A 15432-nucleotide genomic window follows, 5' to 3' on the forward strand; every position below is an offset into this window, starting at 1 on the left:
ATTCCCTGCTACCCTTATTAGAGAAGCAGAAGCCCCCTACCAGAAACCGAAGCCCCCTGAACTCTATTCAAGGTTCTCTAATCTCTTTAGTCTCCTCTCAAATCATCCTATGCTGATGGCATCGCCCGCACTAGCAACGTTAGACGAAATATTTACACTAAAGTAATTTAATTAGGTAAAATAAGCTGTGTCCCATTTCTCCCTATTGATCAGCTTTTTGTCACTTTTCCCACGAGTGCATACCAGGTAACATTCTTTACAGATGCCTGCTAAATACTAAATAAATCAGGATCCTACAATCTTAACATCCTGTCCTGAGTTTTGTAATGTGTTTTCACATCCAGTATTGTGTCTTTTCCATTGGTTTTAGACCTATTTCCTGATTCCATACTGTGCTGGACACCAATCCTCTAGGACTGGTACTGAGTACAGCTATATGACATGTTCTTCATCAGCTATCAGTCTGCATTGTTACATAACACAATAAACCTCTAAGAGTTCTTCTCTAAGTGTTTTATTCGACTAGCAACATCGTCATATAGTCAATTAATATTTAAAAGCATGCAGTGGCAAGCTTCTGACACATTAAGGGAGACGTGTGGTAGCCTTTGCGCTCCACACGTTAAAGGGGAGTTAAAGGGCTATTACAGCAGCGGAGTAGAGGCATTGTGGGTAACTTTTCTGTAATTTCAGTTAATGAACGCGATTGGCACTGAGCTCCTTAAATGGCTGGATTGAAATAGACTTGACCTAAACAGATGACCTTATCGAGGGATTGGCAAGCTAAAGGATTGTGTAAATCAAGTGTCTGTCTGATGCTCATTTGGCCATTAGCCCTTGGACCGCTGTTTGAGAGAGTGTGTGTGTGTGTGTGTGTGTGTGTGTAGCAGGGGCGTTGAAAGGAATGTACAACAACTCCCATTCTTCTTATTGGAATGAAATGTGTGTGTGAGTTCTGATTGCTGACCAGTTGCTCTGAAAGTAGTTAGATTACATTTCAGAATGGAACTGCCAGCTGAAATAGTTTCAGCACTAGATGGTGCTGATCAATTTTCCACACAGCAGAAGTCAATTGCATTTAGCCTGTGGTAAAGTGCACTGAATTAAAAAGCCGTGAGATATTGTAGCTTCACACAGACTGAACAATTTCATACATTACATAACATATGAGAAGGCACATTCTGCAAATTCCTCACAGTCTACAGTTCATTTTCCATCCCTCTGATACACAGCAACTAGACTTTAATATTTTAACTGTTACGAGCTCGTTGATCCCAAACTGTAGGGTTGTGTACAGGTACAGGACAGCTATATGTGTAACAGGGATATTATAATAAATCTGAATATTATAATAATTTGTCACTTTGAAAAAGGGGTGTGTGATATGGCCCTAAAATAACATCACTATCACAATAATATTATTAGGGTATTTTTGAGAGAGTAATATTATTGGTTATATGACAAAACTCAAGAAGTGTTAATTTTGTATTTTGTATAAATATAACAGCTTTAAGCTTTCAGTCAATACAAAACATCTGTAATAAAAAATATATGTAACATACTGTATATCATATAACATAATAAAACATATGTAATTTAATAAAATATGTAAAAAAAATAGTGTATGCATATAAACTGCAAAACGAATCAATTCATATAATTAAAGTTTTACAGAAAGTAGAAAACCATATTAAAGTAGATAGGATATATTAAGAGGATATAATTTAGCACATTCATACTTTAAATAAGCTTTATAAACAGACTCTCATGGTTTATAAATATACTATATAATCATTTTCTCTCAAAATTGATACTGGTCAGACACTGGTGTTGGGATAAATCATCCCAAAGGTGTTCATGCAGATTTTAATCCCAGTGTAGTGTTAACTAAGAACTTTCAGCTCTGTTTACAGCTCTGTTAACACCAGCTAGTTAGTGATAGCGATTTTGTGTAAGAAACTATAGGCTTAAATCGGATCGCCGGTTGATTCTGCGTTGTACCCTGACTGTCTGACGTTGAGTAAAGTTTAAGGGTTAAATTTACCTAGCATTTACCTACATATTTAACTAAGGCTGTATCTCTGGAAACTTTCTTTCCTTTCAGTTTTAGAGCTGTAAAATTGACTGTGGGAGGAAGACAGGTAGCCCTCTCTGCTTCAGTGCTGTTAGCCAATCACAGGCGATATGTTAGCATAAATGAATTTTCATGAGCAAGAACCTGAAATCCTGATCTAAAGCAGGGCTATATAGAAACACCTGAGCGTTTTTTTTTTCTCACAAAAAACAGCTCACATGGCATTCATTCATACTAGATACCAAAACTAAATATTTAAAAATGAATGAAAAAATGATAGAATGAGTCAATCCAGCACTGGATGTTAATCTACATGTTTCTCTCTTGAAAAAAACTTTATTTTTGGTGAATAAAGCATTTCAGTTTATTTACAGTAACCTGTAAATAATGTCGCCCGACAGAGCTACACTGAGTAATCCTGCGTGTTCCGGTAACCAGGGCAATATTAAATAGCGGTTCGTCCCACATAGCTTGTTTTAACACGATAAAGCTCAGGCTTCAGTCCGATACTCACCTCTGAATGGCAAAAGAACTAGCGCTTAGCACGGTTAGTGGGGAATGCTAATGCTGCTCCAGCAGAGCTAGCTGGGGTTAGCAGCAGGGTACAGGCCAATAATACTCACCTATAAATAGCAAAAGTGCTAGCACATAGTGCGGTTATTAGCTAATGCCAATGCTGTCCAGCAGTGCTAGCCAGAGTTAGCAGCAAGCAACAGGCTGATAATACTACAGGCTGTGTTAAAACAGGCTACATGGTCGGAACCGCTAGCTAATATAGCCCTAGCTTACTGGAACACACAGGGTTCCTCAGTGTAACGCTTTAGCTGATATCTGTAGCTAACCTTAGTGGAAATCTGCAAATCTAAGCTTACTGTAAATAATCAGAAGTTCTTTACTCACCCAAATAAACAGTTTTCAGGAGAGAAATCTGTGTAGATTAACACCCAGCACTCGTTTGACATTAAAAACAATTTTTTTTAAGAATTATAGTTTTGTTTACTTTAATTAGCGTAGCTGTTCAGTGGCAGGACCTTCTAAAGTAGATGGGAAACATGACAACTCCCCATCCCTTACTTGTGTCACATAATGCGCGTTATTTATAAAAATAGACCAGAAAATAGACGTTCATTAATAGTATGCCTTATAAACCGGTGCGCTTTATAATCTGAAAAATACAGTACTTTTCTATTTACAGATGATATTCTCACACCAAATGGTATAAAACAGGCTAGAGAGGAAGAGAGGTGGTGGTCAAAGCTTACTGCATTCAAATCAATTTAATACCTTGTTTATTAGAAATCAAGTGGACCACTACAAAACAGAATTGAAGCAAGCTGCAATTGTATTTCCTGGATTTAACAACCATTTTATAGTTTTCACTTAGAATAAGAATGATTTAATAAAGCAGTGTTACCATAAGACTTGGTAACAGTGCCATAAAGAACAGAGGCAACAAACACAAATAAAAATCAATAAACTAATTAAATTAAATATTATTTATTATTTATTAAGTGTGATTTTAATGTTTCCATACTGTAATATAGCCACAAATCAGAGAAACATTTCATTCAGACATGAAGAACAGATATTTGAAAGGTGCTTCTTGAGTCACAGCAAGAAATGTGCAACAGTGGCACGGTTACACAGGAACAGCGTCCCATGCTACTGTATATTATTCCAAGCCATCTGTTCTGCATTATGAGTGGTGACTTAATTTAAGCTGTTAAATATGGCAAAAAACAGTATAAACACAGTGACTCAGTATTCTGCTCGTGTTTGAATATACAGTATCAAGCTGTCCAAGCTAGCCCTGATTTTTTGCTATTTTTGTTAAAAGGAAATGATATGATTTAAGGTAAAGTTGTTCAGTTATTGTCCAGGAAAACCCGTGTCCATGGTTTGATGATTTTAATATTACCAGGTTATTATCAGGTACTAATACGCTCCAAACTGAATCAGCCCTCCAGGATCAGAACTGGAGAACCCAAATATACACTGATATGCCAAAAGTCATGGGACAGCACTATGTAAACTGAAGGCTAATTTAACATTCCTCAAACCACAGTGTTACGTGTGTACCGGGAATACATTATAGAAGGCATTATCACCCACAGTGGACAGCACAGTTGGAGGTAATGATCATGACCATGAACAACACCTTACCAACCAAACCTTTATTGTAGCAACTCCATAATAACATCCTAACAACCTTAATAACCAACAGCTACAGTATAGCAACACCATAGCAACCACCTAGCAACAATTTAGCAATCAACAACCCCCACCTTACCACCATCCACCTAACAACACTTTGAAGCCAGTGGGAATCACTTTAGCTACATAAAGTCATGCTGTGTTTTTCTCAGGGAATGTACTTTTCTACTTTTCTGTTTACCTCTCATTCCTGATCAAAAGGCTACAGCTGTGGTGCCGTTGATCAAAACACCCACAACAACTCCCAGTCCCTTCATGGGCTTCCCACCTCTAGGTGTGTGCTCACTTACACATAAATTTGGTTAAATGCTGAGTCTAAATTCCATTGTATTAATGTGCAGCGTTTGTAAATTATAAAGAGGCATCCAGGGATGTGTTGGCAACAGTCTGAAAAGATGCAGTTGGCTGTCTACCAGAATTAATGCTATTGAGTGAGTCCCGCTAGTGGGTATAAATGGTAAGACTTAACTTGTACGAGATATTGGGGAAAAGTGTATATAGTGTACAAACAAACCCAAAACAATGAGATTTACAATGACTTTTATTTGACTGTAGAAACTACGATTTTTTCTGTTTAACTAAAATGTATGTATTAATATACTGTAAAAAGTAGGACGGTGAAACAGTTACTAATTTGTAGTGTTGCTGTTCCTTCTTACATCAAACAGAGGCTAGTCCAGTACCTGCAACCTGTCTGTCTACTGCTGTCTCTTTGTATTGTGTGCAGCATGTAGGTTCATATTGTCTTTTGAAAAATGCATGAAAGGTTTAAAAAAACATGGGGTGTATTAGGTCCTGTTAGCCATGTGCTCTCCAGTACAGTATTTCCCTACCTGTTTGTTTATGAGTGGTGAGAAGTTTGCCTTGGCTTGATAACAGGTGGAATTCCTTTGGGTCATTTCCTGAAAGCATGTCTTTATCTCCACTTACATTCATACAAAAAGCTGAAATCCTTAAAACCGTCTTTGCAAGAATAAGCCGAAAAACATGGATCTATATTCTTGCTGCAAATCCATCGCCAGAAAAATCTGTGAGGGAGGGAGGGGTTGAGCTACCTCACACAAAAGGAAAGCAACAAGAATCTGCAGCCACAGACAGTCGTTCTCCAGGAGCAAGCAGGTGGGGAAGAAAAGTGAAGATTCTCTGATTACTTTAGGAAACAAAGATTTCAAGACACAGATTTTGATTTCAAACCACAGATTGCTGCTAAAACCTCTGGACTTACAGAGAAACAATGGACTGCTGCACATGAGCACATCTATCCACCTAATGAGCTTTGTCGGACCATAAGCTTGGTAATGTACAGACAGATTTTTTACCCTTTGTATTATTACAAGACAGAGCGTCTTAATCGAAAAGCTTTTAAGAACATTTTAATATCATAAGCGCTGCCTGTCAGAATTTCAATAGCCTATCTGTCTCTCTCCACCTCTTCAGTCCCTGGAGAAGGTGGGTTGTGTGTTTGATTACTTGATTTTTGATGAGCTGCAAGCTCCTGTTCTTCCTAAACACCAGCACGCTGAATTTTGTGTTTTGAAGTTTACAGTGCATGTAATGACCACCCTGGTTAAAGTATGGTGACACTCAGTCATTCGTCGGTTGAAGAGCCTGTCAACAATGCCCTGCAGACCAGTTCGGATTCAAAATGCAACACCAAGAAGATTACGCTGGCATTTGTGCTCAGAACCAAGGTCCATGGGCTGAAGTATGTTTTTGCTCCAGGCAAATCCAGGATCCACCGCTTCTTGTGGCTTTTGGCCATGTTCGTCTGTTTGGGACTCCTGTTTACGTGGTCCTGGAACCGCATTCTCTATCTCATGTCCTACCCTGCCGTGACCAAAATCTACATGGTGTGGGCACACAACATGACGTTCCCGGCCGTCACGCTCTGCAACCAGAACCTCTTTCGCGTGTCCAGCCTCACCAAAGCAGACCTCTACCACAGCGGCTACTGGATGGACATCATGCACCTCAACCACTCCGTGAACAGGCAGAGCCTGGCCATGCTAAAGCACAGCCGCCACAGGGAGAGACTGATGCGCTTACTGGACTTTGCTGGATACAGCCCGCCTGCTCGCCACAAGCTCAGCACCACGGAGATGATTAGCAGACTGGGCCACCAGTTGGAGGACATGCTTCTGGAGTGCAGGTTCAGAGGAGAAAACTGCTCTTTCAGGAATTTCACTCCAGTAGGTACATTTGTATGTGCAGTACAAACGTTGGTCATTTAGATTATTTATTTCTTGTTCCCCTTTAAATGGAGCCACATTTGTAAGGAACATGTATTTGAGGGAGGAGCAGCAGAGCTGAGTATGTGGGTTGCACCCATGAAAGATTTGCCAAATCTCTGCCAATGCCAAACAGCTTATTTTGCTGTTGCTATTGACACTTGTTTGAACTTTAAGCTGTTGTTCTGCAAAACCAAGTTACAGTATTATTTGGAGCAATCCCGGGTACCATCTCCAAATTAAAGACCATGTGAAGTGAAGTGGGCATCCCAAGAAGATGACACCCCAAGAACCAAACGAGTCAATGGCAGAACAAGCTGTTTGGCATTGGCAGAGAGGATTTGGCAAATTTTCCATTGGTCCAGCCCACATACTCAGCTCTGCTGCTCATGCCACAAATTCATGTTCTTTACAAATGTGACTCAATTTAAAAGAGAAATTAACAGCCATTAATTTCCAGAAGTACATGATTTCTTGTCAAGACGCATTATTAAAACAAAGACCTACTAAACACAAATTTCCTTACTTTTTGAGCTATACACATAGCATTGCAATCCAGCACTTAGAAGGAAGGACAAAAGGTTACTAGGAAAAAATAATAAAATTTGAGTGATATGCGCAACATTTATTGAGTTGCTTACATAGAAGTAGTGTGTAATGCATGTGTAGCTTTTTCTAATAGTCTCTAATGGTTCCTAATGGTGTCCTGCGATACTCCATACTATGTGTGCCTATGCAGATTTAGCACTAGTTTTTAATCAGGGATAAAAGTGTAGTGATGCGGCTAGACATGGCATGGCATACCTGTTCTTGTGATGCCAGCAGTATGTGGATGAGCACTGTCCTGTTGAAAGTCTTTGCCAATTGTTGCTGTTGGGTTACAATGCATCAGTTCACCCTCTCTGTACTTCATGTAGGCCTGTCCTGGTGAGTGCCTACTTCTTTCCACTGTCGCCAACTTCATGCTATAGTATGATATCTGCAGGACCAGTATGTTTATGTGATATGGTAAGTCAATTAGACGATTCAGTTTCCTAAAGCCAAGCACTACAATGTGACCCTCTCTATCTCTTCCAAATGCTCGAATTGCTTTTAAACTTTTCTCCAAGACATTCTTTGCTTGCAAAGGCAGCTACCAACAAACTGACCATATATATATATATATATATTCAGTCAGTAACAACAATAAGATCTCTCCTTAATTAAATCAGATGCATGGTCAAGCATTTTTTTATTATGAGTGTAAATATTAATTCCCAGGTACTTCCACTTCTTTACAGTTGTCTAGTCTTCATCCATGAGAGTTTCCTGTCTGAAGATATGGAATAGTGTGTGTATGTGTGTGTATGTGTGCTGACTGAAGCGATCCTAAGCAATTCTAATCATCTAGAAATGCTCTTGGCACTACAAATGACAGCTTCTGGCACCAGTCGGAGACTTCCCTATTCTTTTACACCCACCCATCCTCAAAAAATGAAAAAAGAAAGAGAAAATGTGTGGCAGGTTTGGGGGGCATGCGAAAAGATACCTCGAGGCATATCTTTGCAACAACACAAACCTGCATTCAAACTGCACCCTGACAAATTTCTAGGGTAGAAGCGGCATGAATAATTGAACATCTCTCCATGCTGTGCACAGATGAGCTGAAAATCTCCCACAGCCAAAACTCCCTCCGACTCTCCTCAATAATGCCATACCTCCAAGACATCCTTTCTTATTATTTTATTTGCATTTGTAATAACATTCCCTTTGGCTTTTAAACTTATGAAATTGTGACTAAAGTTATAAAGAGTCAGCCATCTATTTAATCTAGTGTACTTTGTATTTTGTTTCAGCAGAAGCATTGATTTTCTCAGTCTTACTGAGAGCCATGATTCTCTGAGTGTAAGCTGGTGCTCAGCATCCCTAACAAATTACCCACAAAATCTGCTGACAAAGACATTGCCCTTATCTTTCATCAGTCATTTTAATTTAGATTCAAAAGAGATTACAGCTTTAAAATGGCGCCTGGGTTTTTCATTCAATTGTGGGAAGTGGGGAAATGAACAAACAGATCTGCACCTAATTGCCTGAAAAAAAAAAGAAAATAACAATGCACCTCAAAGTGCACAAAATCCTCCGAAAAGCCCCCCGCCACTTAAAAGCTGCCCTGGAAGTGCTAAAGAAGGGCCTCGTTAAAGCTCACAGGGGTCTTGTTAAAGCACTGCAAGAGAGGTGAGGGCCTGCTATGTTCATTAGTGTTATACTGGGACCAGGAAAGCATGACAGACCTTCAGTTCCAATTGTCTCTAGCTGATGGGCTGGATTTTGCACTGTGATGACCAGAGTGACTTACCAGGACATCTCACACATTCTTCCAATGAATAAAAGCTAAAAATACTGTCAGACACAATGCATTTTAATGAAATCAGCAGCAGCCTGAAGAGATCAAACGAAATGTTAGCTTGCAGTTGTGTGATAATCCAATATAAGGACTTTTATTTTGCCATTAGGTTCGATATTCAACACTTCTTTTGTTCAGCTGAATTCTTTCAGCTTTATAGATTTCTCTTTAAGCTGCATCTTCTCAGCTACAGTCAATCTGCCTGTACCTGATTCAACATGCAGCCATTGTTCAATCTGTTATCCAGAGAGATAGAGGGAAAGAGAGAGAAGGAAGGAGAAAGCAAGAGAGAGAGGCAAGAGAGAGAGAGGCAGAGAGAGAGAGGAGAAGAGAGAGAGAGAGGCAGAGAGAGAAAGGGGAAAGAAAGGGAGAGATAGAGAGGGAAAGAGAGATAGAGGGGAAGAGAGAGAGAGAGGCAGAGAGAGAGAGAGAGATAGAGAGGGAAAAAGAGAGAGGGGAAGAGAGAGAGAGGCAGAGAGAGAGAGAGAGGGGAGAGAAAGGGAGAGAGAGAGGACAGGGGAAGCGCAGAGAGAAGGGAATTAATAAACAGAAGCAATGCATGGTATTTGACAGCTTTAATACTTACAAAACTGTGTACAAAACTCTGCACTGACATGCCAAAAGTCATGGGATAGCAGTATTTACCTGTATATCTTGTGATGTGTTATTTGGTTTGATTACTCAATTAACATGTGTACCAGTAATATATCATAGATAATAGTACCACCCACAGTGGACAGCGTACTGATGGCATGTGGACAGAACTGTCCACACAAACAGATCAAATAGAAATCACATTCATGTTTAATGAGGAGGTCCCACACACACATTAGTGTGATCAGTGCAGACTTCTTTAACTTAAATTTGACATGGCAAAAGTCATGTGATACAATCTTTTTCATTTAATTGTAAATCATAAGTGTTCAAATGTAAGGATATAATGTGGCTATTATTAACGCTATTTATCCATCTTGGTAAATGAACAAAGGTTTGGAATCTAACCCAACATGTTAACCCAACATGTTAGTTGTCAACATGTTAGGTACAAAATCAGTAGTAGTAAATGTGTTGTGAAATTGCTACAGAAATCCAATTTGCAAACACTGCAGAGAGATTCTGCCCCACACAGATTGACACACAGTGGCAAGCAACGACGAGTCTTATTCTGTTGCTAATCAGTGAATATAAATGTTTTAATGTCCAAAATGTCTGTCTTTACTATGTTAGTGGTGGTAAATTATTCAGCTATGGTCAGCAACCTTGCTGAAGCTCAATGAATACCTGTTCAGCAGATAAATAGCCAACTCACCTGTTTCCATGGCTGTTTCACACACTGTTTGTGTGTTGTTCTCTATATCTGCTAACCCTGAGTGTGGAAATCGGGCTGGGGGAATGGCTGTGGCCAGATTCGGACACAGCACACGGAGCAAATTGCAACATTAATTACACCTAGCTCTTTTTCCTTTATCTCTTCTCAGATTTATACAAGATATGGCAAGTGCTACACCTTTAACTCAGGCTTGGATGGCAACCCCCTGCTGACGACCTTAAAAGGTGGAACAGGCAACGGTCTGGAGATAATGCTGGACATTCAGCAGGATGAGTATCTGCCAGTGTGGGGAGACACAGGTAAGCATTTACTCTCCTAAACAAAATATGGTACACGGAACATGGAATGGTCATTTATTTCAACTGGGTTTGATATTTGGAATAATGTGTATATTGATTATGTTTTAATAGGGATAAAGTAGAGATATCAGATACTGACACTTAATATTAGTAAATAAAATTAGTATTTGAAAACTATGGGAGCCATAACAGTATCATCAACATCAAACATCAAAATCATACAAAAATAATACAAAAAATACCTGGACTTCATAAAAAAGGCTAATCTACCTTATTTTTCACACTATATCATCAAAAATATATGAACAGCCTGTTATAATACATTATAGTGCATTTGTGGAAAATGCTTGAATTGAGAAGATAACAATCAGAAAACTGTAATAACATTCAGAAAACTGTAATAACATTCAGAAAACTGTAGATAACATTCAGAAAACTGTAGATAACATTCAGAAAACTGTAGATAACAATCAGAAAACTGTAGATAACAATCAGAAAACTGTAGATAACAATCAGAAAACTGTAGATAACAATCAGAAAACTGTAGATAACAATCAGAAAACTGTAGATAACAATCAGAAAACTGTAGATAACAATCAGAAAACTGTAGATAACAATCAGAAAACTGTAGATAACATTCAGAAAACTGTAAATAACATTCAGAAAACTGTAGATAACATTCAGAAAACTGTAGATAACATTCAGAAAACTGTAGATAACAATCAGAAAACTGTAGATAACATTCAGAAAACTGTAGATAACATTCAGAAAACTGTAGATAACATTCAGAAAACTGTAGATAACAATCAGAACACTGTAGATGACGTTCAGAAAACTGTAAGTGTTGTTAGTGTGTAGTCATCAGTAGTGGAGCTTTTGTTACTGTAGAATCGCTGCTGTTGGAACAAAAACTCATATTTCCATTTTTCATATCAGCTGTCCTCCATTGTGTGAACATTTCATAATGAATGGACCTGAAGGAACAGTCCAGAATAACCTACAATAAAAGCTTTTTACACTGATTTCCACTAGAAGTTTAGCATTTTTCTGTTTTACTGTAAAGTTTAAGTTTCACATGATAAATAAATAAATAAATAAATAAATGAAAGTTAACTTTGAGGGATTTGGAGAATCCTACAGGACACTTGGAGAAGCTGCATGTCGACTCTCTCACTTAATAAGGTCAGGTCAGTAAAAGGAATCAACCTAAATTCTTAAATTCGAATAAAGACAAAAACTATACAACCGTAATGAAGTGAAAGGTTTGGAGGACCTGAACTGTTTGATGTCTATTCAGGAAATATATATATTAAAAAGAAAGTTTGTGAGTTTTATGATTTTTATTCATTATACTTTGACAGGCATAACATGTTTAAAAAGGTCTGCTTGTAATTGGGTTAAACGAGTGGAATCAGGTGTGCTGCTGATTGTTTACAATGAAAACCTGCAGCCACACCAGCTTTTTATATTGAAGACCGGACACTGAATCTGTTTTTGGCATAAATGTCATTTTGATTGGACAATTTTATGACAATATAGTATTTATAGTTAAGTAAAGAGAGAAGCTTTTAAAATCACTTCTTAAAAACTGGTTAAATATAAAATGTAAATCATGTTAATCTGGCCAGACTTCTAGACTTCCAGCAGGTGTTTTCCAGGTGCATGCAGCTTACTCCCAATATAAATCAGTGAATATGAACACTCCACATCTCCACTGCTGAGAAACAGATGGGTAGTTTAGGAACCCCACTTGTATTTGAAAGTATTATGAATCAGAGCAATGATTAAAATTATATCTACTTAAATTATCTGAACACAAAATAACTGAAATGAATGAGTATTTTTAACAGTAATGAATCATTATGAATGTTTGCTCTACTAAATTAACAAGATGTACATTAAGCTTCCAGCATCCTGCGGTCAAAATCTGGTACCAAATATGCATTTTTTTTCTAGACATGGATTTCAGATTGCAATCATTATAATGCATTAAAAATGCATGAAGCAGCACTGTTTCTAATTACTTGAATTCCCAATCAGAGTTTCATTGGTCCAAAGTAGAAGCTTCTCAGATAGAATGCAGTACATGAAACACAGCAATCCATGACCAGTGTTGGGAGTAACGGCGTTAAAACTAACGGCGTTACTAACGCCGTTACTTTTTTTCAGTAACGAGTAATCTAACTAATTACTATGACTGTAACTATAACGCAGTTACCATTTCCGACACCCCGTTACTGCACGTTACTTTAGCAGCTCTATGAACTTTTTTTTTTTTATTTCGCTTTGCCCTGGTTAACCCCTCCTCTGTCCAGTGAACTTGAGCTTCTGGCCGCTGTGCCTGTGGTTTGGCGTGGTGAAGTGAGGCACAATTGTGACGATTTGCGTGCTCTAATCAATTCAGTGATTGCCGTGGACAACCCAAGTTCCGAATTAAGGACGTTAAACTCTTTTTAGCTGCTCCGTTTTTTGTGGTGCTGCTGCTTTCTATTTTAGAGCTTAGATTCTCTGCCCGAATCCCACCTGACCTGAGGACCGACCCGAAATCAGGCTCCTATTTTTATTTTATATAAAGCTCTGGTGTGATAATCACAATGTTGCTAAGTAACCAATTATTATTGTTCACTAAAGCGAACGAAATAGCGAAAATTGAAAGTGAAAAACATTTGTGTTAACTGAATCTAATAAAAACGGTAATTAAAAGGAAAAACATAACTATCTCGAACTGTATTTTGTGTTTATAAAACTAACTAAAACGAACTGAAATTACTGATAGAATACCCTCATTTTTGTGTTTAATTTATTTATAAGCACTGTTGTACAGCGGAGTTGTACAGCGGGAGTTGTTGTGCCGAGCGCGCGGCACTCGTGGTCCGTTAGTTCTTGTGTAAAGCGCTCGCGCTAGCAAGCCCACCCTAAAATGAACAGAAAAAATAAAAACAAAATAAAATTAAACTATAATAAAAATGAAAACTGTAATCACGTAGCTCTGGGCGCACGTGAACGCCTCCGCGTTTGACTTGCAGCATTGTGTGTAGCTGTTCTTAAAAATCATTTAAATTAAATAATAGTTCTATGCTTCTATGTTACAGTGTTAATTAACATAATTCTGATTATATTTCGCTCATTCAATCCGCCCGAAAACAGACAGTTTATGGGGCGGATCGGGTCAGGCTCATAATGACAGTTTATGGTTCGGGCTTGGGCAGAATGTGCACGGGCTCCGGCTGGGTCGGATTTTTTGGGCACGATCTAAGCTCTATTCTCTTTTGGTGAAGCTGTTATATTAATACCATTTTAACGGGCATTAAATTGTTGTTTTTGTCCATTATTTTGTTTTATATATACATATTTCTTTTGAGTGTGGCTTGGTTTGTTAAATTTCATCCCCAGACGCGTTTTTCCGCTTTTTTCAGTATTACAAGTTTTAGTAATTTTCTTTGGTTGTGTGGAGAATTTCGTTTTATTTTTTTGAAATTCGTTAGATTATATTTTTGTCAACATTTTGGGTTTATTTTCGTTTGTTATTTTTTGTTATTTTTCTAATAATAATAGTAAATGCATAATTGATTTCCTTTTTTGACGGGCGAATAATAAAAAGTAACGCGATAGTTACTTTTACTGGTAACTAATTACTTTTATAGTGGAGTAACTCCGTTAGTAACTCAGTTACTTTTTTGGAGAAGTAACGAGTAACTATAACTAATTACTTTTTCAAAGTAACGTGCCCAACACTGTCCATGACATGTTCTGATGGGATAACTCAAACAGCACCCAAATCCTCGTACCTCTGAACTGACTGCCATCTAAAGTTAGAAAGATACTTCTGGTTTTCATTTTACTGCTCCACTGAGGTACATTTATAATTAAAATAACACTGCTGATGTATAAGTGTGACTTTAACTTGCGTATATATTATAAGAATTCAAATACTGTGTTGTTGGCTATATATATAGTATGAAGTCTATATATTATAAGTGAGATTACATTGATTACATATATTATATATGAAGTTACTGATTGTATTACTTTACTTTTGTTTATGTGCTGAGAATAGGAATGCTAGAAAAGTTTAATTCACACTTTAACGTCTGATGGTGTCACAAAGATGTTGAACAGCTTAAGTAAACAGCACGATGATATCTTCTTTAAATGTTAAGAAAACAGCTGTACTATTCATTGAATGTGTATTTTTAACAGTAATTAATCATTAAGAACGTTTGCTCTACTAAATTAACAAGATGTACATTAGGTTACCAGCATCCTGCAGTCTAAATATGGTGCCAGTGGCTATTATGCGTCTTTTTTCTATACATGGATTTCAGATTGTAATCATTATAGTGCATTAAATATGCATGAAGCTGCACTGTTTCTAATTATTTGGATTCTAAAGTCTTTTATTGGTGCAGTCAGTAAAAGTCTTGCAGAAGCTTCTCAGACAGAATACAGTACATGAAGCACAGCGATCAGATGACATGTTCTGATAGGATAACTCAAATCTTACTTACTTACCTCTGAACTAACTACCATCTAAAGTTAGCCAGACACTCCTGGCTTTCATTTTACTGCTGGAATCACCTCAAAAAAAATCTGCTTCCCTCATCAGTTTCCTCTGTGAGTGTATCTAACCGTCATTATGGCTTTTTTCTCATCTGCCATGCTGTGCTGTCTTTATTTTTACCCCGTCACATCCATCTCTTTCTCAACTCAATTTAATCACAAACCGCAGCAGCAGTATGGAACATTTTTTATGAAACAGGATCAGAAATAGAAATTAATGGCAACCACATTACACAGTGATGATTTGATTCCACAGAATGACTGGCTGAATGAATATGTATGCCCCTTGCAGGTTTAATAAAGAATTTCTATCTGAACACAGTTTACAGGGTGTGAAATACCAC

At 37.8% G+C, this 15432-nt stretch overlaps 1 protein-coding gene across 6 annotated transcripts in view; it reads left to right on the plus strand.

Moving 5' to 3' along the window:
* The window catches only part of asic1c (acid-sensing (proton-gated) ion channel 1c), a 222435-nt gene that overhangs the window by 162388 nt on the left and 44615 nt on the right, over positions 1-15432 (plus strand). For 3 of the 6 annotated variants that reach the window (XM_049480485.1, XM_022673947.2, XM_022673949.2), the window contains exon 2: positions 10378-10528. In XM_049480485.1, coding sequence (XP_049336442.1) covers positions 10378-10528 — 151 coding nt within the window. Of the gene's footprint in view, positions 1-5747; positions 6478-10377; positions 10529-15432 lie in introns of those variants that run through there. The other 3 variants (XM_022673945.2, XM_022673946.2, XM_022673948.2) reach the window with 3 other exon arrangements.

The sequence above is a fragment of the Astyanax mexicanus genome, chromosome 6, assembly GCF_023375975.1.
Source record: "Astyanax mexicanus isolate ESR-SI-001 chromosome 6, AstMex3_surface, whole genome shotgun sequence".
NCBI classification, from domain to species: domain Eukaryota; kingdom Metazoa; phylum Chordata; class Actinopteri; order Characiformes; family Acestrorhamphidae; genus Astyanax; species Astyanax mexicanus.